The sequence below is a fragment of the Desmodus rotundus genome, chromosome 6 (genome assembly GCF_022682495.2).
Source record: "Desmodus rotundus isolate HL8 chromosome 6, HLdesRot8A.1, whole genome shotgun sequence".
NCBI classification, from domain to species: Eukaryota; Metazoa; Chordata; class Mammalia; order Chiroptera; family Phyllostomidae; genus Desmodus; species Desmodus rotundus.
This window is the reverse complement of record NC_071392.1, coordinates 100,847,836-100,861,180: the sequence shown is the minus strand read 5'-3', so window position 1 is coordinate 100,861,180 and position 13,345 is coordinate 100,847,836. Positions and strand designations below refer to the sequence as shown.

General features: G+C 52.4%; 1 protein-coding gene across 3 annotated transcripts in view; it reads right to left on the bottom strand.

Annotated features, from left to right (window-relative positions):
- Positions 1-1,662: 1,662 nt before the first annotated feature.
- ATP9A (ATPase phospholipid transporting 9A (putative)) overlaps positions 1,663-13,345 on the bottom strand; it is a 105,359-nt gene continuing 93,676 nt past the window's right edge. For all 3 annotated transcript variants that reach the window (XM_053925982.2, XM_071221734.1, XM_024559877.3), the window contains exons 24-28: positions 11,120-11,184; positions 9,397-9,505; positions 8,800-8,857; positions 6,803-7,006; positions 1,663-5,426 (exon numbers count right to left, since the gene is read on the bottom strand). In XM_053925982.2, coding sequence (XP_053781957.1) covers positions 5,290-5,426; positions 6,803-7,006; positions 8,800-8,857; positions 9,397-9,505; positions 11,120-11,184 — 573 coding nt within the window. In that variant the 3' untranslated portion in view covers positions 1,663-5,289. The remainder of the gene's footprint in view (positions 5,427-6,802; positions 7,007-8,799; positions 8,858-9,396; positions 9,506-11,119; positions 11,185-13,345) is intronic.

The window sequence follows — 13,345 nt, the reverse complement described above, 5'->3', positions numbered from 1 at the left end:
AAGACGTCTGTACGTGGTAAAACTGACATGCTGGTTCTATTAGGGCTTTGCAACCTCGGCACTTTTGACATTTGGGGTCTAACAATTCTTTGTCGTGGGGGCTGTGTTGTGCGTTGTAGGGTCTGCAGCATCCCAGATTCTCCTTGCTAGAAACAGAGCTGCCCCCTCCCAGGTTGTGACAACCCAAAATGACCCCTGACATTGGCGCACATCCCCTGGGGGACAGAATCACTCCTAGTTGAGGGTCATTAGAAGAAATTGATAAAACATGTCCTCTGCTTCCTACACAACAGCTTAGAAACCTCATTTGCCTGAAACTTCAGTGACCCCGTTCCTAAATCTTCTATCACGATTAAAAAAAAAAAAGGCTATCCAAAGCAATCAAGGACCATGTATTAAATAAAATATGAATCTCGTAGAATGAGTTTCTCTTTTTCTGTGTATATTGATCACTTTTTGACACTCTGACATGTCTGGAATACAGAACTGGATAAGTAATGCATGGGTTTGGGGCGGGGTGTTTATGCCAAAATCAAAATAAGTTTTTAAATGGAAAAACAGCAAGTTAACGTTGATGTACCATGAGATCCGTACAAAATAGGGGCGTTAGCCCTACAAGCCCTCATTTTGACACCAGAATTCACGTTTCCACACAAATTAAAACAACCCCCACGGGCATAAAGCACACAAGCTTTATTGGGCAACAGCAACGGGCCGCGCCGGCAGACAATGAAAGCAGAAGCACTCAGAAACACACAGGATCACATGTGTGCCATCAACGGATCGAGAATTTAAGTCATCTGGGAGTTCCTGCGAAATTACAGTGCACTGCTCCAGAGCCCCCACCTCGACCAAAACACGCTGTCCTGCTGAGCCTGGCAACGGGGATTACCCACAGAGAGACCTTCTGACGAGGAGCTCACGGAGTCCTAGGAGTTCACCGTAGGCCCCATCACAAGACAATCATAAATTAGCCACGATTTTTTTTTTTTTTTGCAAACACCGCACCCCCCACCTGTCCCCATGAACACAATACTCGGTGACAACTGTCCAGCGCGCGACATTAGCAGACTGCACCTCCAAGAACACTGGGACGGAGAAGACCGCTTCACAGGGAACGAGTCTTTGGCGTCAGAAGATGCTACGGAACTCCAGGTCTCAGGAACGCTGCTCACACAAAGGCTTGCTTTTCAGTCCCATCCAAAAGCATCGCGTATATTCTTTCCAAGATGCAACAGACATAATTAATGGAAATACTTTCTAAGAAGTATATACAAATGACAAAAGGCTTTACACTGAAAGAAAGGGGAAGCCCTGACTGGCATGGCTCAGCTGGTTGGAGGGTCGTCCTGTTCACGGAAAGGTTGTGGCTCAGTCCCTGGTCGGGGAAGAGGCAACTGATTGATGTTTCTCTCTTGCATCAATGTTTCTCTCCCTCTCTCCTCTCCCTTCCCCACTCTCTAAAATCAATAAGCATGTCCTTGGGTGAGGGTAAAAAAATAAAAGCAGGAGGGAGAAATAATATCTCTTATATTTACAAAGCTCATATTGTTGTTCTTTTTTTTAATAAATACAAAGCTGGGCATGATGGGATTTTAACCCAAACCAAATATCTCTTCTAAAGCCTTGAGATGACATCATACACACGTACAGACACAGACATTTCAAACACACAAAAAAGATTAAGAATAGCTGATATGTGTTTGCCTTAAGTGGGATGGAGTGGAAGAACTGATAGGGTCCATCTGCAATTTTGGCAAAGGTTTAAAATGCAGCCCCCGAAAGGCAGGAGGGCGTTGCCATCCCCACCCCGGTAAAAACAGAGCAAAGTATAAAAGCAAAAGTCTGGGGAAAGAAAAACAGGTATTATCACGTCAATTTCCAGTGAGCACAGAACTCAAAATACATCCCAAAGTTGTGAAAATAACCCAAATTTTCAGCAGAGCAACTGGGGAAAGGGAATGCAGATGTCGGTATTTAAGATTGCCAGTACAAAGAAGGGTTCCCCTTCAGGGAGGTGGTCTGGGGTCTGGATGTGATCAGGCTCACAGCGGGCGAAATTCCAGCCCGGCTGCCCAGCGCCAGGTGGCTGTGGACCGGTACGTCCACGTCCACGTCAAGCTGTTCCTGGGATGCCCTTCGCTGCTTTGTGGCCGAGTCCTTGGCCCCAAGCAGCCCGAGTCAGGGCAACGAGCCTCAGCCGGCAGCACAAGCAACGCACACGTGCACACACACGCTCTCGAAGTTATGCACCTCTCAGGCATGAGAAATCACTCGAGAAGGAGAAGCTTGCCTGGCCATTTTCTTAAGAGAAAAGGAGGGAGGGAGGGAGGAGGGGAAAAAAAGGGAAACCAAACAGAACCCATTCTGCCCCAGCACAGGCACTGATCACCAAAAGATACGACAAAAACAATCATAAATAACAAAAGTGCTTGCTCTGACAAATACCTAGTGCAGTCGGAGGGCAGGAGGGTCGTCATCTTTATGTCAAGGAAGGGTTTAAACAGCTGACTGTGGCCACGGGCCCCTGGCCTCAGACAAAATGGGCTGTGGGAGACTGAGGTCCCGTTGCGTTCCAAGGCGAAGGGAAGATCTTTTCCAGACTTGAGAACCAAGCAAACAGTCAATAGAAGCCTTCTGGTTAAGGTTTATGAACTTGGGAGTTTCCCTCAAAGCAGCTCGGGGGTTCTGTTTGTTTCTTGGCAGCCCCCCCGCCCCCACCCCAGACAACTCGGACAGCCCCTGGGATGCCCGCACGTGCACTGGTTCTCTGCTGGGATTCACACTCTCACACAGTCTGAGAAGCGTGTGCCCATGTTCCTGGACACCCGAGGACCCCAGGGGGGGCGTGAGCAGGCTGCCCACGGCTGGGGTGGCTTACGACGTGGAGGTCTCCACTTGGGTTTCAGTCCCTCTCGTCCCTGACTGCCTCCACCAGAGGGCAACTCAGAAGACAGGACAAGGACGTTTCTGGTGGCACTGACAAGTGACCTTTGCCTCCCAGGATGGCTTCTTGAACCCCTCTTAGGGGCTTCCTCCCTTCAAGATGTCACGCAGCATCTTCTGAGTCAACTCACACACCTTGGTCAAAATTGGGAATTAAGGAAGAGACCAAAGAGACCACCTTCATTCCCTGTATTTGTTGGGAACATCTAAAACGTCCTAACAAGGAATCCAGGATACCAACCTGCAGGGCCCATCACCTACCCCTGAACAAGGCCGGGTCCAGGGTTTGCAGCACAGAGCGGAGTGACTGAAGTCAAACTTCCAGTCTTACCACCTGACTGCCAAGGATAGGCTGAGGGGCAAACACCTCAGCTGGAGCCCTGCGTTCTCCTCCTCTGCCCTCACAAGGGTGTAACATAACGCTGTGATGCAGCCAGACCTGCTCGCCATTTCCGAAAGTTCTGGACAAAGATCCTCTTCGGAAATCACCATCCCTTCATTGCCATACAGGGTGGGCGGCAGTGGGTTCACAGTTGTGAGTACGGAAAGGTAGTTCATTGTTATGTCATTCATTAATTACCATATTATTTTCCACACGGACCGCTGTAACCCTGCTCTTGCCCCACCCTGTATGCATTCTCTGTGGATCTTTGGGGGAGGGCAGAAATGGCTGCAGCAGAGAGGGGCCAATGCTGCCAAAGTGCGGCATCTTAAAGAGGAAACAAGTGATGCCCATCGCCCACTTGCCAGAGCCTGCGACTTGCTGTCATGTTATAGATCTAAAAGGGCAACAGAAACACGTGAGCATAGCAAGGGGGCCACAAAGGCGAGGAACGGCTGGCTCCTTGTGTCCCCAGCTCTCCAAGAGCAGGGTTGCCCTCTGCTAGTGGACGTCAGCAACCAGGCCAGCGCTTCCGTCGCGGAAGCACGCACAGGAAGCACCGTGCTGACGGGTAGAAGGGTATGTACTCATAAGGAATGAATCAGGAATCTACGATCCCGAACGCCGTCGGCTCTTGAAGGTCAACCAAGGCCCTGAACCCTTCCTCATGGCATGCACGTGTGGCCGCGACTGGAAAAACCAAGAACGCCCAGCCCTGTCACGTCCGGTGCTTGAAAACTCCCTTCTTGCCCTGAACCAAGATGCCGCAGCTTCCTAAGAAACTCACACACACGGACCCCATTCCAGTGGGGGAGGGGTCTCTACCACTGGCTGCCTTTCAGAAGTTCCCCTTGAACTCTGTAAGCTGTGGACAGAGCCCAGGCCCCAGCACTGCAGCCGGGGCCTCCTCCCACGGGGGCTCCTTGCTTGAAGCTGCCACCGTGCACGGCCACGTGGTAAGAAGCCCCTGCCTCTGTCCTTTCATCCTCAATCATTCCTCCTAACAGGAAACAGATCTGTGTGGAAGTAAAGAGCCCCCCTCCCTGACCTTTCCACTTTGGACCCAGGGTCCGAGCCGCATGAGCTACGTTGTCTAAAGAATTAGTTGCCTCTCTTATCACCCTGTCGACACATTTAGGGGCTGTCCAGTGGCACATTTCCTGCGAAAACAACTCTGAAAATGTCTGAGGGTGTCCTCAGATAGCAAGGGCTTAGTAATTGTTACCAGGTCCGAACAAAGCAGAACACCTTTGAAATTCTTTTACGAGGTGGCAGGTGACGTTAACTCCAGGGCTGTGGGTGTTGAATCAGACACAGGATGATGTGGGGTTTACGGCGCTCTGGCTCCCTGGCCTCTCCTGGGCTTTTCCTAACCCTAGGAAGCCCGTGCAGCTCCCGGGTGAGGGGCTGCCTTACAGAGCATGTCTGGCATTTCCCAATCGAGATTAGCACCTGGACAACTCTGTACCAGGTGCCACTGTCTTGTCCCCAAAACCTGCACAGAGAGCTTTCCACTTCTCTACAACCAGTTTTTAGGAGCGAGAAAGACGTCAAGAGTACAACAGACGTTAGGACTGTTGGAGAAAAGAAAAAAAAAAAAAGCAAACCCAAAATCCTCTGTACAATCTTCAACTAGACAGAAACTTTTATCACATGACAGCAAAATTCAAGTTCTGAGGGAGCTGGCACAGTGACCCATAACTCTTGGCCGAGCCACCCAGAAGGACGAATTCACATTCACTCCAATGGGCGCCACGGGGGAGTCCACCAGGCCCGCGCGGGCCCCTCCGGAGCCGCCCTCCTGTCTGGTCAGTGTAGGACTCTGGGCGCAGCCTCGCCACGTCCAAACGGCCCGTGTCCGCAGGTCCGGCCAGTCCTCGGGCGGCGGTTAAGATAAACGGAACTTGCACTCTGTCCGTGGGGAGAGCAGAGGCCAGAGCCCCCTCCACCGAACACATGGCCTACGACGTGAGCTTCGAGTAGCTGGGGGGAGAGAACCGTCTTCGCAGATACTTGAGGATGTAGAGGGGGAGACAGCTGACCAGAGTGATAACAGAGACTTTCCACAAGAAGGACAGAGAGGCGATGAAGTACACATCTGCAAGCAAACGGAAGACAGCGGTGAGCGGGCGAGGGACGCGCCGGAGGCAGCCGTCACAGCTGTCTCCCGGCCCCAACACGCAGCCTCCCGGCCTCGGCTCCTGTCCTCCGCTCGTCTTTAAGGGGATGGCTGTGCCACCAGCTGCATGTCCCTAACAGCTGTCAGGCTGACTGCCCTTGCTTCCCCCGCTCTCTGCCCCGCTTCTGGACTCCCGCTATTGGACGAACTGCTGTTTTCTGCAACCAGCAAAAGAAAACTACAGACGGACGACAGTCCTCACAGGTGTTTTTGATTTGGAATCTGACAGTTAGAGATTGTCTTCTTGAACACGGCCACGGGAGAGCAGAAAGTGACCCTCGACACTTGTTTCTGCTTCCCAACAACTTTTCCCTCCGCCTGAGTGCTGGTGGGAGCGCGCAGCCAGGCAGATCTGAGGGCAGCACGCGGTGGGCTGAGCACCCCCCACCCCCCCCCAGACAGGCACGCCCCCTCCCGGGCCTTAGGACGTAAACCTTGCAGTTATGAGGACTTGGCAGGAGAGAGAGAGGAGGGACAGCTTGTGGCTTTCAACAGTACGAGGAGTGGAGGCCCCAGCAAACATCCTCCCCACTGCCCACACCTGGGCGCAGGGTGGGGAAAACGCAGCTGGCTTTGACCAAGCACCTACTAAGTGCCAGGTCTAAGGCCCACGCTGTGCTGCTTACCCAGTCCCGTGGCAGGGCCACGTCTAAAGCGACCAACCACAGTTTCTGGAAGGCAGAGCTCCTGTCTTCTAAGCCTGTGGGACCCCCCCCCCCAAGCCTCAAGCTATTGAGCACTTAGTAGGTGCTCACAAAACCCATTCTGAGAGACTTTGGGGGACAATGTTCAAACTGTTCTAAGACTTCACTGCTCACAGGGATGCTCCTTTATCTTTACCAAAACCTTTTTAAGGAATGCTCGCTGATGCACGAGAGGCGTCATCAAAGACGCTTCTGTGGTATAGCAGCTTCTTGACTGAGTAAGGGTTAGGTCCTGCCAGACTGCCGTCCGTTCCTGAGCAGGCCCTGGACGCTCACATCGCCACAGCTCTGTGGGGCCTGGCACAGCGATCGGCCCCCTGGAGACACCCAGCAGGTTCATGTTCATTTAAAAAGCACCCTCTTCCAAGCCACTCAGCACAGCACAATTTTAAAGGAAAGCACTCTACACTGAGGCCATGCCCGATGGCCTCGGTTCCAGGTGGCTGAGTCACAACTGCCACTAGTCCCAAGGGGACACCAGTAAGAGAATGGGGGCCACGAACTCCTGCTGGACAAAGGGCCCGGACCCGAGAGCTGGCGAGACCTCTGCCCCCGAAAGGACAGGCTTTCCCCGGCAGGGGGCGCTCTTACCGATGAACTCGTGCAGGAACACCAGGGAGGCGATGTAGCAGGCCAGGCTGAGCAGCTCCGCCACGGTCATGAGCCAGTGCCAGGTCTGGATGGTCAAGGCCACCATCAGCAGCTCGGTGAGGATCAGCGACGTGAAGGAAATCGCCACGATGTGGACGAATTCCGACTCGAACAGCAGCAGCGCACCGTACATGATGGTGCTCCCTGCAAACGCGGGGAGAAGTCCGGGTGGGGGAGGGGCACGGCGCCCCCCCGCAGCCCTCTCCGCCGGCGCTGACCCTCCACGCGTCCCCACCCGAGGCTCACTCTGCTCACGCACACTAGACCCCTGCTTGATTTTTTTCCCCCCATTTAGACACGAAAGGTACCACTTGTTAAATGAGTGGTGCTTTGTGGAAGTTTTCAAGAGGCATCACATTCTCTAGTTTTCCGATTTCCCCTTTTGACCTTGTACAACAGTCTATAATTGCAGGGGGGTTGGTGGGGAGAGGGATGGAGGGAGAGAGAGGAGGACCGGGTAACTCTCTGAAGTGGATGCAAGAAGAAACAGACATTTAAATATGCTATTTAACATGATAGAGGTAGGAAGGCACGAAAAGACCAAGGTGTACGATCCCCTTAGACAAGGCGTCTGTGTGTGCAGCAGTCACAGTCCAACACGGAACGCCGGTCGAGGCGGTTGCCAGGGGCTGCCAGGAGGGGAAACAAAGGGTTTGTGGTCCAGTGGACACAGTTTCAGTCTTGCCAGGTGACAAAGGTCTGGAGACCTGTCTCACCAAAGTGTCAGTATACCGAACACTACTGAACCGGGCACCCCCGGAGTGGAGATGGTAAATTTTATATGAAATGGTAGAGCTGACCCAGAGGGGCACTCACAGAATTATGCACGGCAGGGACCGACCAGAGGGTGCCTCATACTGAGCAAAACTACTCCAGCACAGGAGCAACCCTCAGAGGCAGGGCCGGGCAGGAAACCCCCGAGCGCCCTGCAGGCCTGCCTGTCATAGCCTGTAATAACCAGCTGGAGATGCAGGGGGCGGGATGCAGGACCACCGTCTATTATCACGAACTTTTATCCAGGGTTTGCTTTCTTTAACTAGATGCATACATTGTACCTTGGTATACTCCTTAAAAACACCCCCTTTTGCTTTGATTAAAGATTTTATTTTTATTTATTCTGAAGAGAGGGGAAGGGAGGGAAGGAGAGAGGGAGAGCAACATTGACTGCTCTTGTACATGCCCCACCCAGGGACCGAACCCATAACCCAGGCATGTGGCCGGACCGGGAATCGAACTGGCAACCTTTCCCTTCTTGGATGAGGCCCAACCAACTGAGCCGCACTGGTCAGGGCTCCCCTTTCACTGTTTAATGACAAGTTAACCACCTGCCAACAAACTCAACGGTCTCTACACTCTCTGTGCACCCCATCAGCAGGAAGCCTTAGAAATAAACCCAAATATGTGTATTTGCACGTTACATACATACTGTATATATATACAGACCAGTGTATATAACGCACATTGTAAAACATAAAAACAAACTCTAAAAAGAGGGAGGAAAAATGAAAACAGAACGAAGAGAAGCTTCGATGCTGTCTTCTCAAACTTCAGTAAGTTGCCTGACAGTCGGAGGGACCCCTCCCTGGAGGCCGCTGAAATAAACACTTTTCAGAAACGACAACCTGACCTCAGAAAAAGCGATTGCTTTTTGTTACCGAGGCTCAAACACCTCAGCAGGTTTGGATCAGGACTGACTGTATCTTTCCCTGACCTCCTTTCATTAAGCCGACAGCACAGCTCACATATGGGGCTTCCCCAGCGCCGAATATTTGGGTGTGTAGGACACGCCGAGGGGGTTTTTCCCTGGGGAACACACTGTCACGCTCCGCACTCTTAGGGTCCCAGCTGCTTCGTGTTCTACAGACAACAGAGCAGCAAGGCTGGCCCTGGGGTCAAGTCCAGAGCACAAGACAGGAGGCGGTCCCACCCTTCCTTACCTTGATAGATGCTAATCAAAACCCATATCAAGAATGTCTTGTAGGACAACGGCCGCCCCTGAATGAGAGGGAGACAGAACAGGTTACAGTGAGAGGCGCATCCAGGATGCCTGCTGCCTTCACCCCACGCTTCCCAGACGAGACGAGGCCACCTGCCTGTCTCCATCAAAGGAAGTGTTTTTAGAGAGAACTGGTATTAGAAATAAACCTGTCCTTTAGTAAAAACCCCTTGAGAACAAAGAAATGAAGTTGCACACACACGCACACACTTTTTAGCAGTGTGTACAAACATTTCTAGGAGCAGACACAAGTTTGCAGGTGCAAAATGGGACCATCAGGGGCTCTGGAAAAAGCTGTTGGCTGGTTTGTTTTCAGTTTACATGTTACTGTACCATTTAGTATTCTTCGCATGTGCCTATGTGACCTTTTTAAGATAAACAATTCCTATACCTTCCTCCCCAAAGCCATCAGTTCAAGTGTGTTCGAACCAGAAGTCTTACATAAGAAACACAGGAGGAATGGAAGAAAGGAAGGAGGAAGGGGAGGAAAGGAGGAAGGGGAGGGAGGGAGGGAGGGAGAGGGAGGGCCTCCGTGGACCTTGAGGAGATCCTTATAGAGCTCAGGATACAGCATAGCAACTTCCGACTTGACGTCTTTGTCCAAGACCAGCGAGAAGACGGGGAACATGGTGTAGATGGTGGAGTACCTAGGAGAGAAAACCACCGCAGGTAAGACGCAGCCCCTGGGACAGGAGCACTGTGCTCACCCAGCCTCTGGAGCCCAAGCACAGGAGAGTCAAGATGAAAAGCAGACAAAAACGTCTGCCCTCCACGAGCTCATGAGGGAGTCAGTCACCAACCCCAGGAAACTGCTGTGTGTTAGAGGTCAGTGCTGCGGAGGGAAGTGTAGGGGGGAGGAGGGAATAAGACATGGAGTGGGGGGTGCAACTTCAGAGAGGTGGCCAAGGGAGGTGACGTTTATGAACACCCACGAGAGGTGAGGGGCAGCCCTGCAGAGTCGACGGGAAGAGCCCTCCAGGCAGAGGGCACAGTGAGTGCAAAGGCCCTGAGGTGGGAATGTGTCTGTCCTGTTTGGACAACAGCGAGGCGGCCAGGGTGGCCGAAGCTGAGTGGGCGGAGAGAGGAGATGAGAACCGAGAGGGAACAGGGGCCCAGATCACAGAAGGCCTTGTGGAACAGGGAAGGCCCTGGCCATACTCAGGCATGTTTTTCTTCTTCTTCTTTCTTTAATTCTTCCAGGACCTAACAAAAGACATCCTCTTTTGTTTTTAATCCTCGCCCAGGGTCATTTTTTCATTGTTTATTTTTTTGAGAGAGAGAGAGGAAGGGAGAGGGAGAGGCAAAAATGCCATGGGGAGAAACATGGAAAGGTTGCACCCCAACTGGGTGCACCCTCCTGTACGCACCCCAACTGGGGATCGAACCCACAACCTGGGTATGTGCCCTGACAGGAAATCAAACCCACAACCTTTTGGTCTACGGGATGACGCTCCAGCCAACTGAGCCACACCGGCCAGGGCAGAAGAGTCCATTTTTCCACTTAGAATTCTAGCACCTGCTCGCAGGCTGAACTCGCAAAACATAAGAAGGAGGAAGGCGCACTTGGTCAGAGTGTCCTCCGGGGTCAGCCGGCCTCCCTGCGCCTCTTCAGGCCTGGAAGTGCGCCCAAGCCTCCCTACCAAGGGCGCGTGGTAACCAGACTCCACTGACCTGGGCAGTTCAAAGCCTGGGCACCTTCTCTGAAGCAGGTGAAAGGTATGTCATGAATTCCAGGTCGGAGATGGGGTTGGGTTGGTGGCAGCAAATGCCCAAGTGACCCCCTTCTGACGGGTCAGTGGCACGCAGGGGTCAAGCTCTGCCGTGGACCGGTGGGAGAGAACAAGCGAGGCTCTGCCCGCCACACCAACCCAACAGCAGCAGGTCCCGCCGGGGGCAGCCGGCTCCAGACCCCGCTTTTCTCTTTCTTGAGGGCCCCAGGGGGACAGCTGCATCTGTGAACCTGCGACCGGGCTCTGGCCGCCAAATGGCCCATCACGTCGGCCTGCTGTGGGCAAGCGGCTATCCCTCGCCAGGCCCACACGGCCCAGCACGTGGACCCGACACCTATCAGACTCAACTTCCTCAGTCTGATTATGGGCTTAGCAGTTCCAAAGCATAGCAATTCCAAGAGTTTCTAAACAGCACTGCTGGACCCAGCCTGCCTGGCAATGTGGGGGCTGATCATATGACATTTCTCCTCTCTGCTGTGGCCTTCCGGGTGGCTCCACGAAAAAGCTAATACCTTGCCTGGATTTCCTTACCCAATGATGAGGAATCCCTGGTACAGAGGGACGGAGGCGAAGTAGAACACCGAGGAAAAGACAGCCTGTGCGGAGGAGAGAGGAGGATGTTACCAGACGTGGTGACGGAAGTCCTCGCTCGTGTTTCTAAAGACGACATGCAACTCCTACCAAGCGCTTATTTCACATCTGAGTACACTAACTCGTTTAATGCTCACGACGACGACCTCGTGACGTAGGTACTGCTGTCATCATCCCCACGTGACCAATGAGAAAAGGCACAGAGCGGTTAAGTGACTTGCCCAAGATCACACAGCTCATGAGTGACAGAGCCAGGACTGGCACCAGGGAGCTCAGCTCCCGAGTCCACACTCAGCCCCGCTGTGAACACGTAATTAAGTCCCAGGAGCTCAGGGAGTCTGCAGAACCACGCCTGGGACCGAGTCCTAATACCACCTGAACTGGGCAGAAGGGCAAACGGAGCAGGTGAATGGCACTTCGGGACTCTGCCCCGCTCCCCAACCCCGTCTCCAGAGGCCACGCTCCCAACAGCTCAGAAATCCCGCCCCTGTGGACGTGCGACCGATAAACAAGCTGGCCTGTGCGTGGAACCCAGTATGGAAAGCTACCCACCACCCTGAGGATATCTGCCAGTTACCCTGGAGGCCGGGGTGGAAGAGAAGGCTTTACTTTTTTCCCTACGTGTTTTAATACTTTTGAAATTGTTACAAACTGCAACTAGACAAAAGCAATAAAGATATTTACCAACCCTTCCTGAAATGTCTGCTTCCTGATTTGGAAACTATTACCTACCGGTGGTAAAAACCTAGAGGGGAGATCAAATCAGGCCTGATGCTCTGTTTCCGCCTCCTCTGCACATCTCCAGGCTCACAGAAGGAGAGTGGCCTCCGAGCTCATTTCCACCAGTAAAAACCAAAGGGAAGTGGGGAGCGACTGTTGCCTGAAGGCTTTCCGAAAATGGAACACGGAGAGAAAGGCTGAGCCAGCCTGGTGACTAGAAAGAGTGTCTAACCCGAGACGTCTCCCCCTTATCACCTGCTACAGGTGTTCGCTTGGCACAGAACCCAGACCCTGGGGCCACGGTCACTGCCACCCCTGGCCGCACCCTGGTCGTGACTTCAGACCTGAAAGGTGAAAGCTACTTCTCAAATAACTTCTCACACAGGCTGGGCCCCTGAAGACAAAGGATGACTGTAAGAAGGTCAAAAACCTGGTGTTTGGTTTTGCAAATCACCACTGAAGGCCTCTTTCTCCAAAAGCACTGGGCTGACCATAAAGACACCATCTCGAAAAGAGCACTTTGGGGGAGTGGTCAGGGAAAACCAATATACTTGGTCTATATCCATCAAAGAGACCAAGGTCAAGGTCCAATTTTCTAACAGGCACTTGCTCTTGGCCAGCCACTTTCAGCACAGGGGACAGGGGTTAAGGGCATTTTTCTAGCACAGAGAACAATCCCTCCTCGCGCAGTATATTTTCTGAATTGGTGCTCCCGGTAACATAGGAGCCTCACAGAAGTCAGCTCACCCAGGCCAGCGTTTGTGTGCCGGCCCAGGGACGAGCTGATTGATCTCCCAGCAATTAAAACCACAGTACAGTCCAGTTCAATTGATGAGCCAACATAAATTACAGGTACAGATGTGGTCGGACGAACCACACCAGCTGGTTGGGTTTAGAGCATGTTGATGAAAATCACTTTAAGGCTCCTACACTCACAAACACAGCAGATATTAAAAACACACAGTCACCCCAAAAGGCAGGCATGGGTAAGGCCAGTGAAGAGTGAATTCTCATCAACAGAGCAGCACCACCTGACTCACTCCAAAAGGCAGGATGCCTTATGCCTGTTGCCCTTGATTCAACACCTTTCCTACAAATTAAAATGTCACCTTACTTTATACATTATCCCGTTCTGTTTTCATTAATACCGGCAAAAATGCCGTTAGCACTTGATCCCTTATAAAATTCTCTGCTCTTCAAAGGAACCCTGTCCGAGAGGCGAGGCTGGTCTTATCCCCGTTTTACAGGTGGAAAGACTGAGACCCCAAGTGGTCCAGTGAGTTGCTCAAGGTGTCATAGGCACCGTAAGTCCTCGCTTAACTTCGCCGATCGGTTCTGTGCCTTTAATTGAAACGATATATAATGAAAACGTTTTTTACCATGGCTGAGTTAGAAGAGAGTTAAGCTCTCGTGACATTAAGCTCTCAACGTTATAATGAAACAATG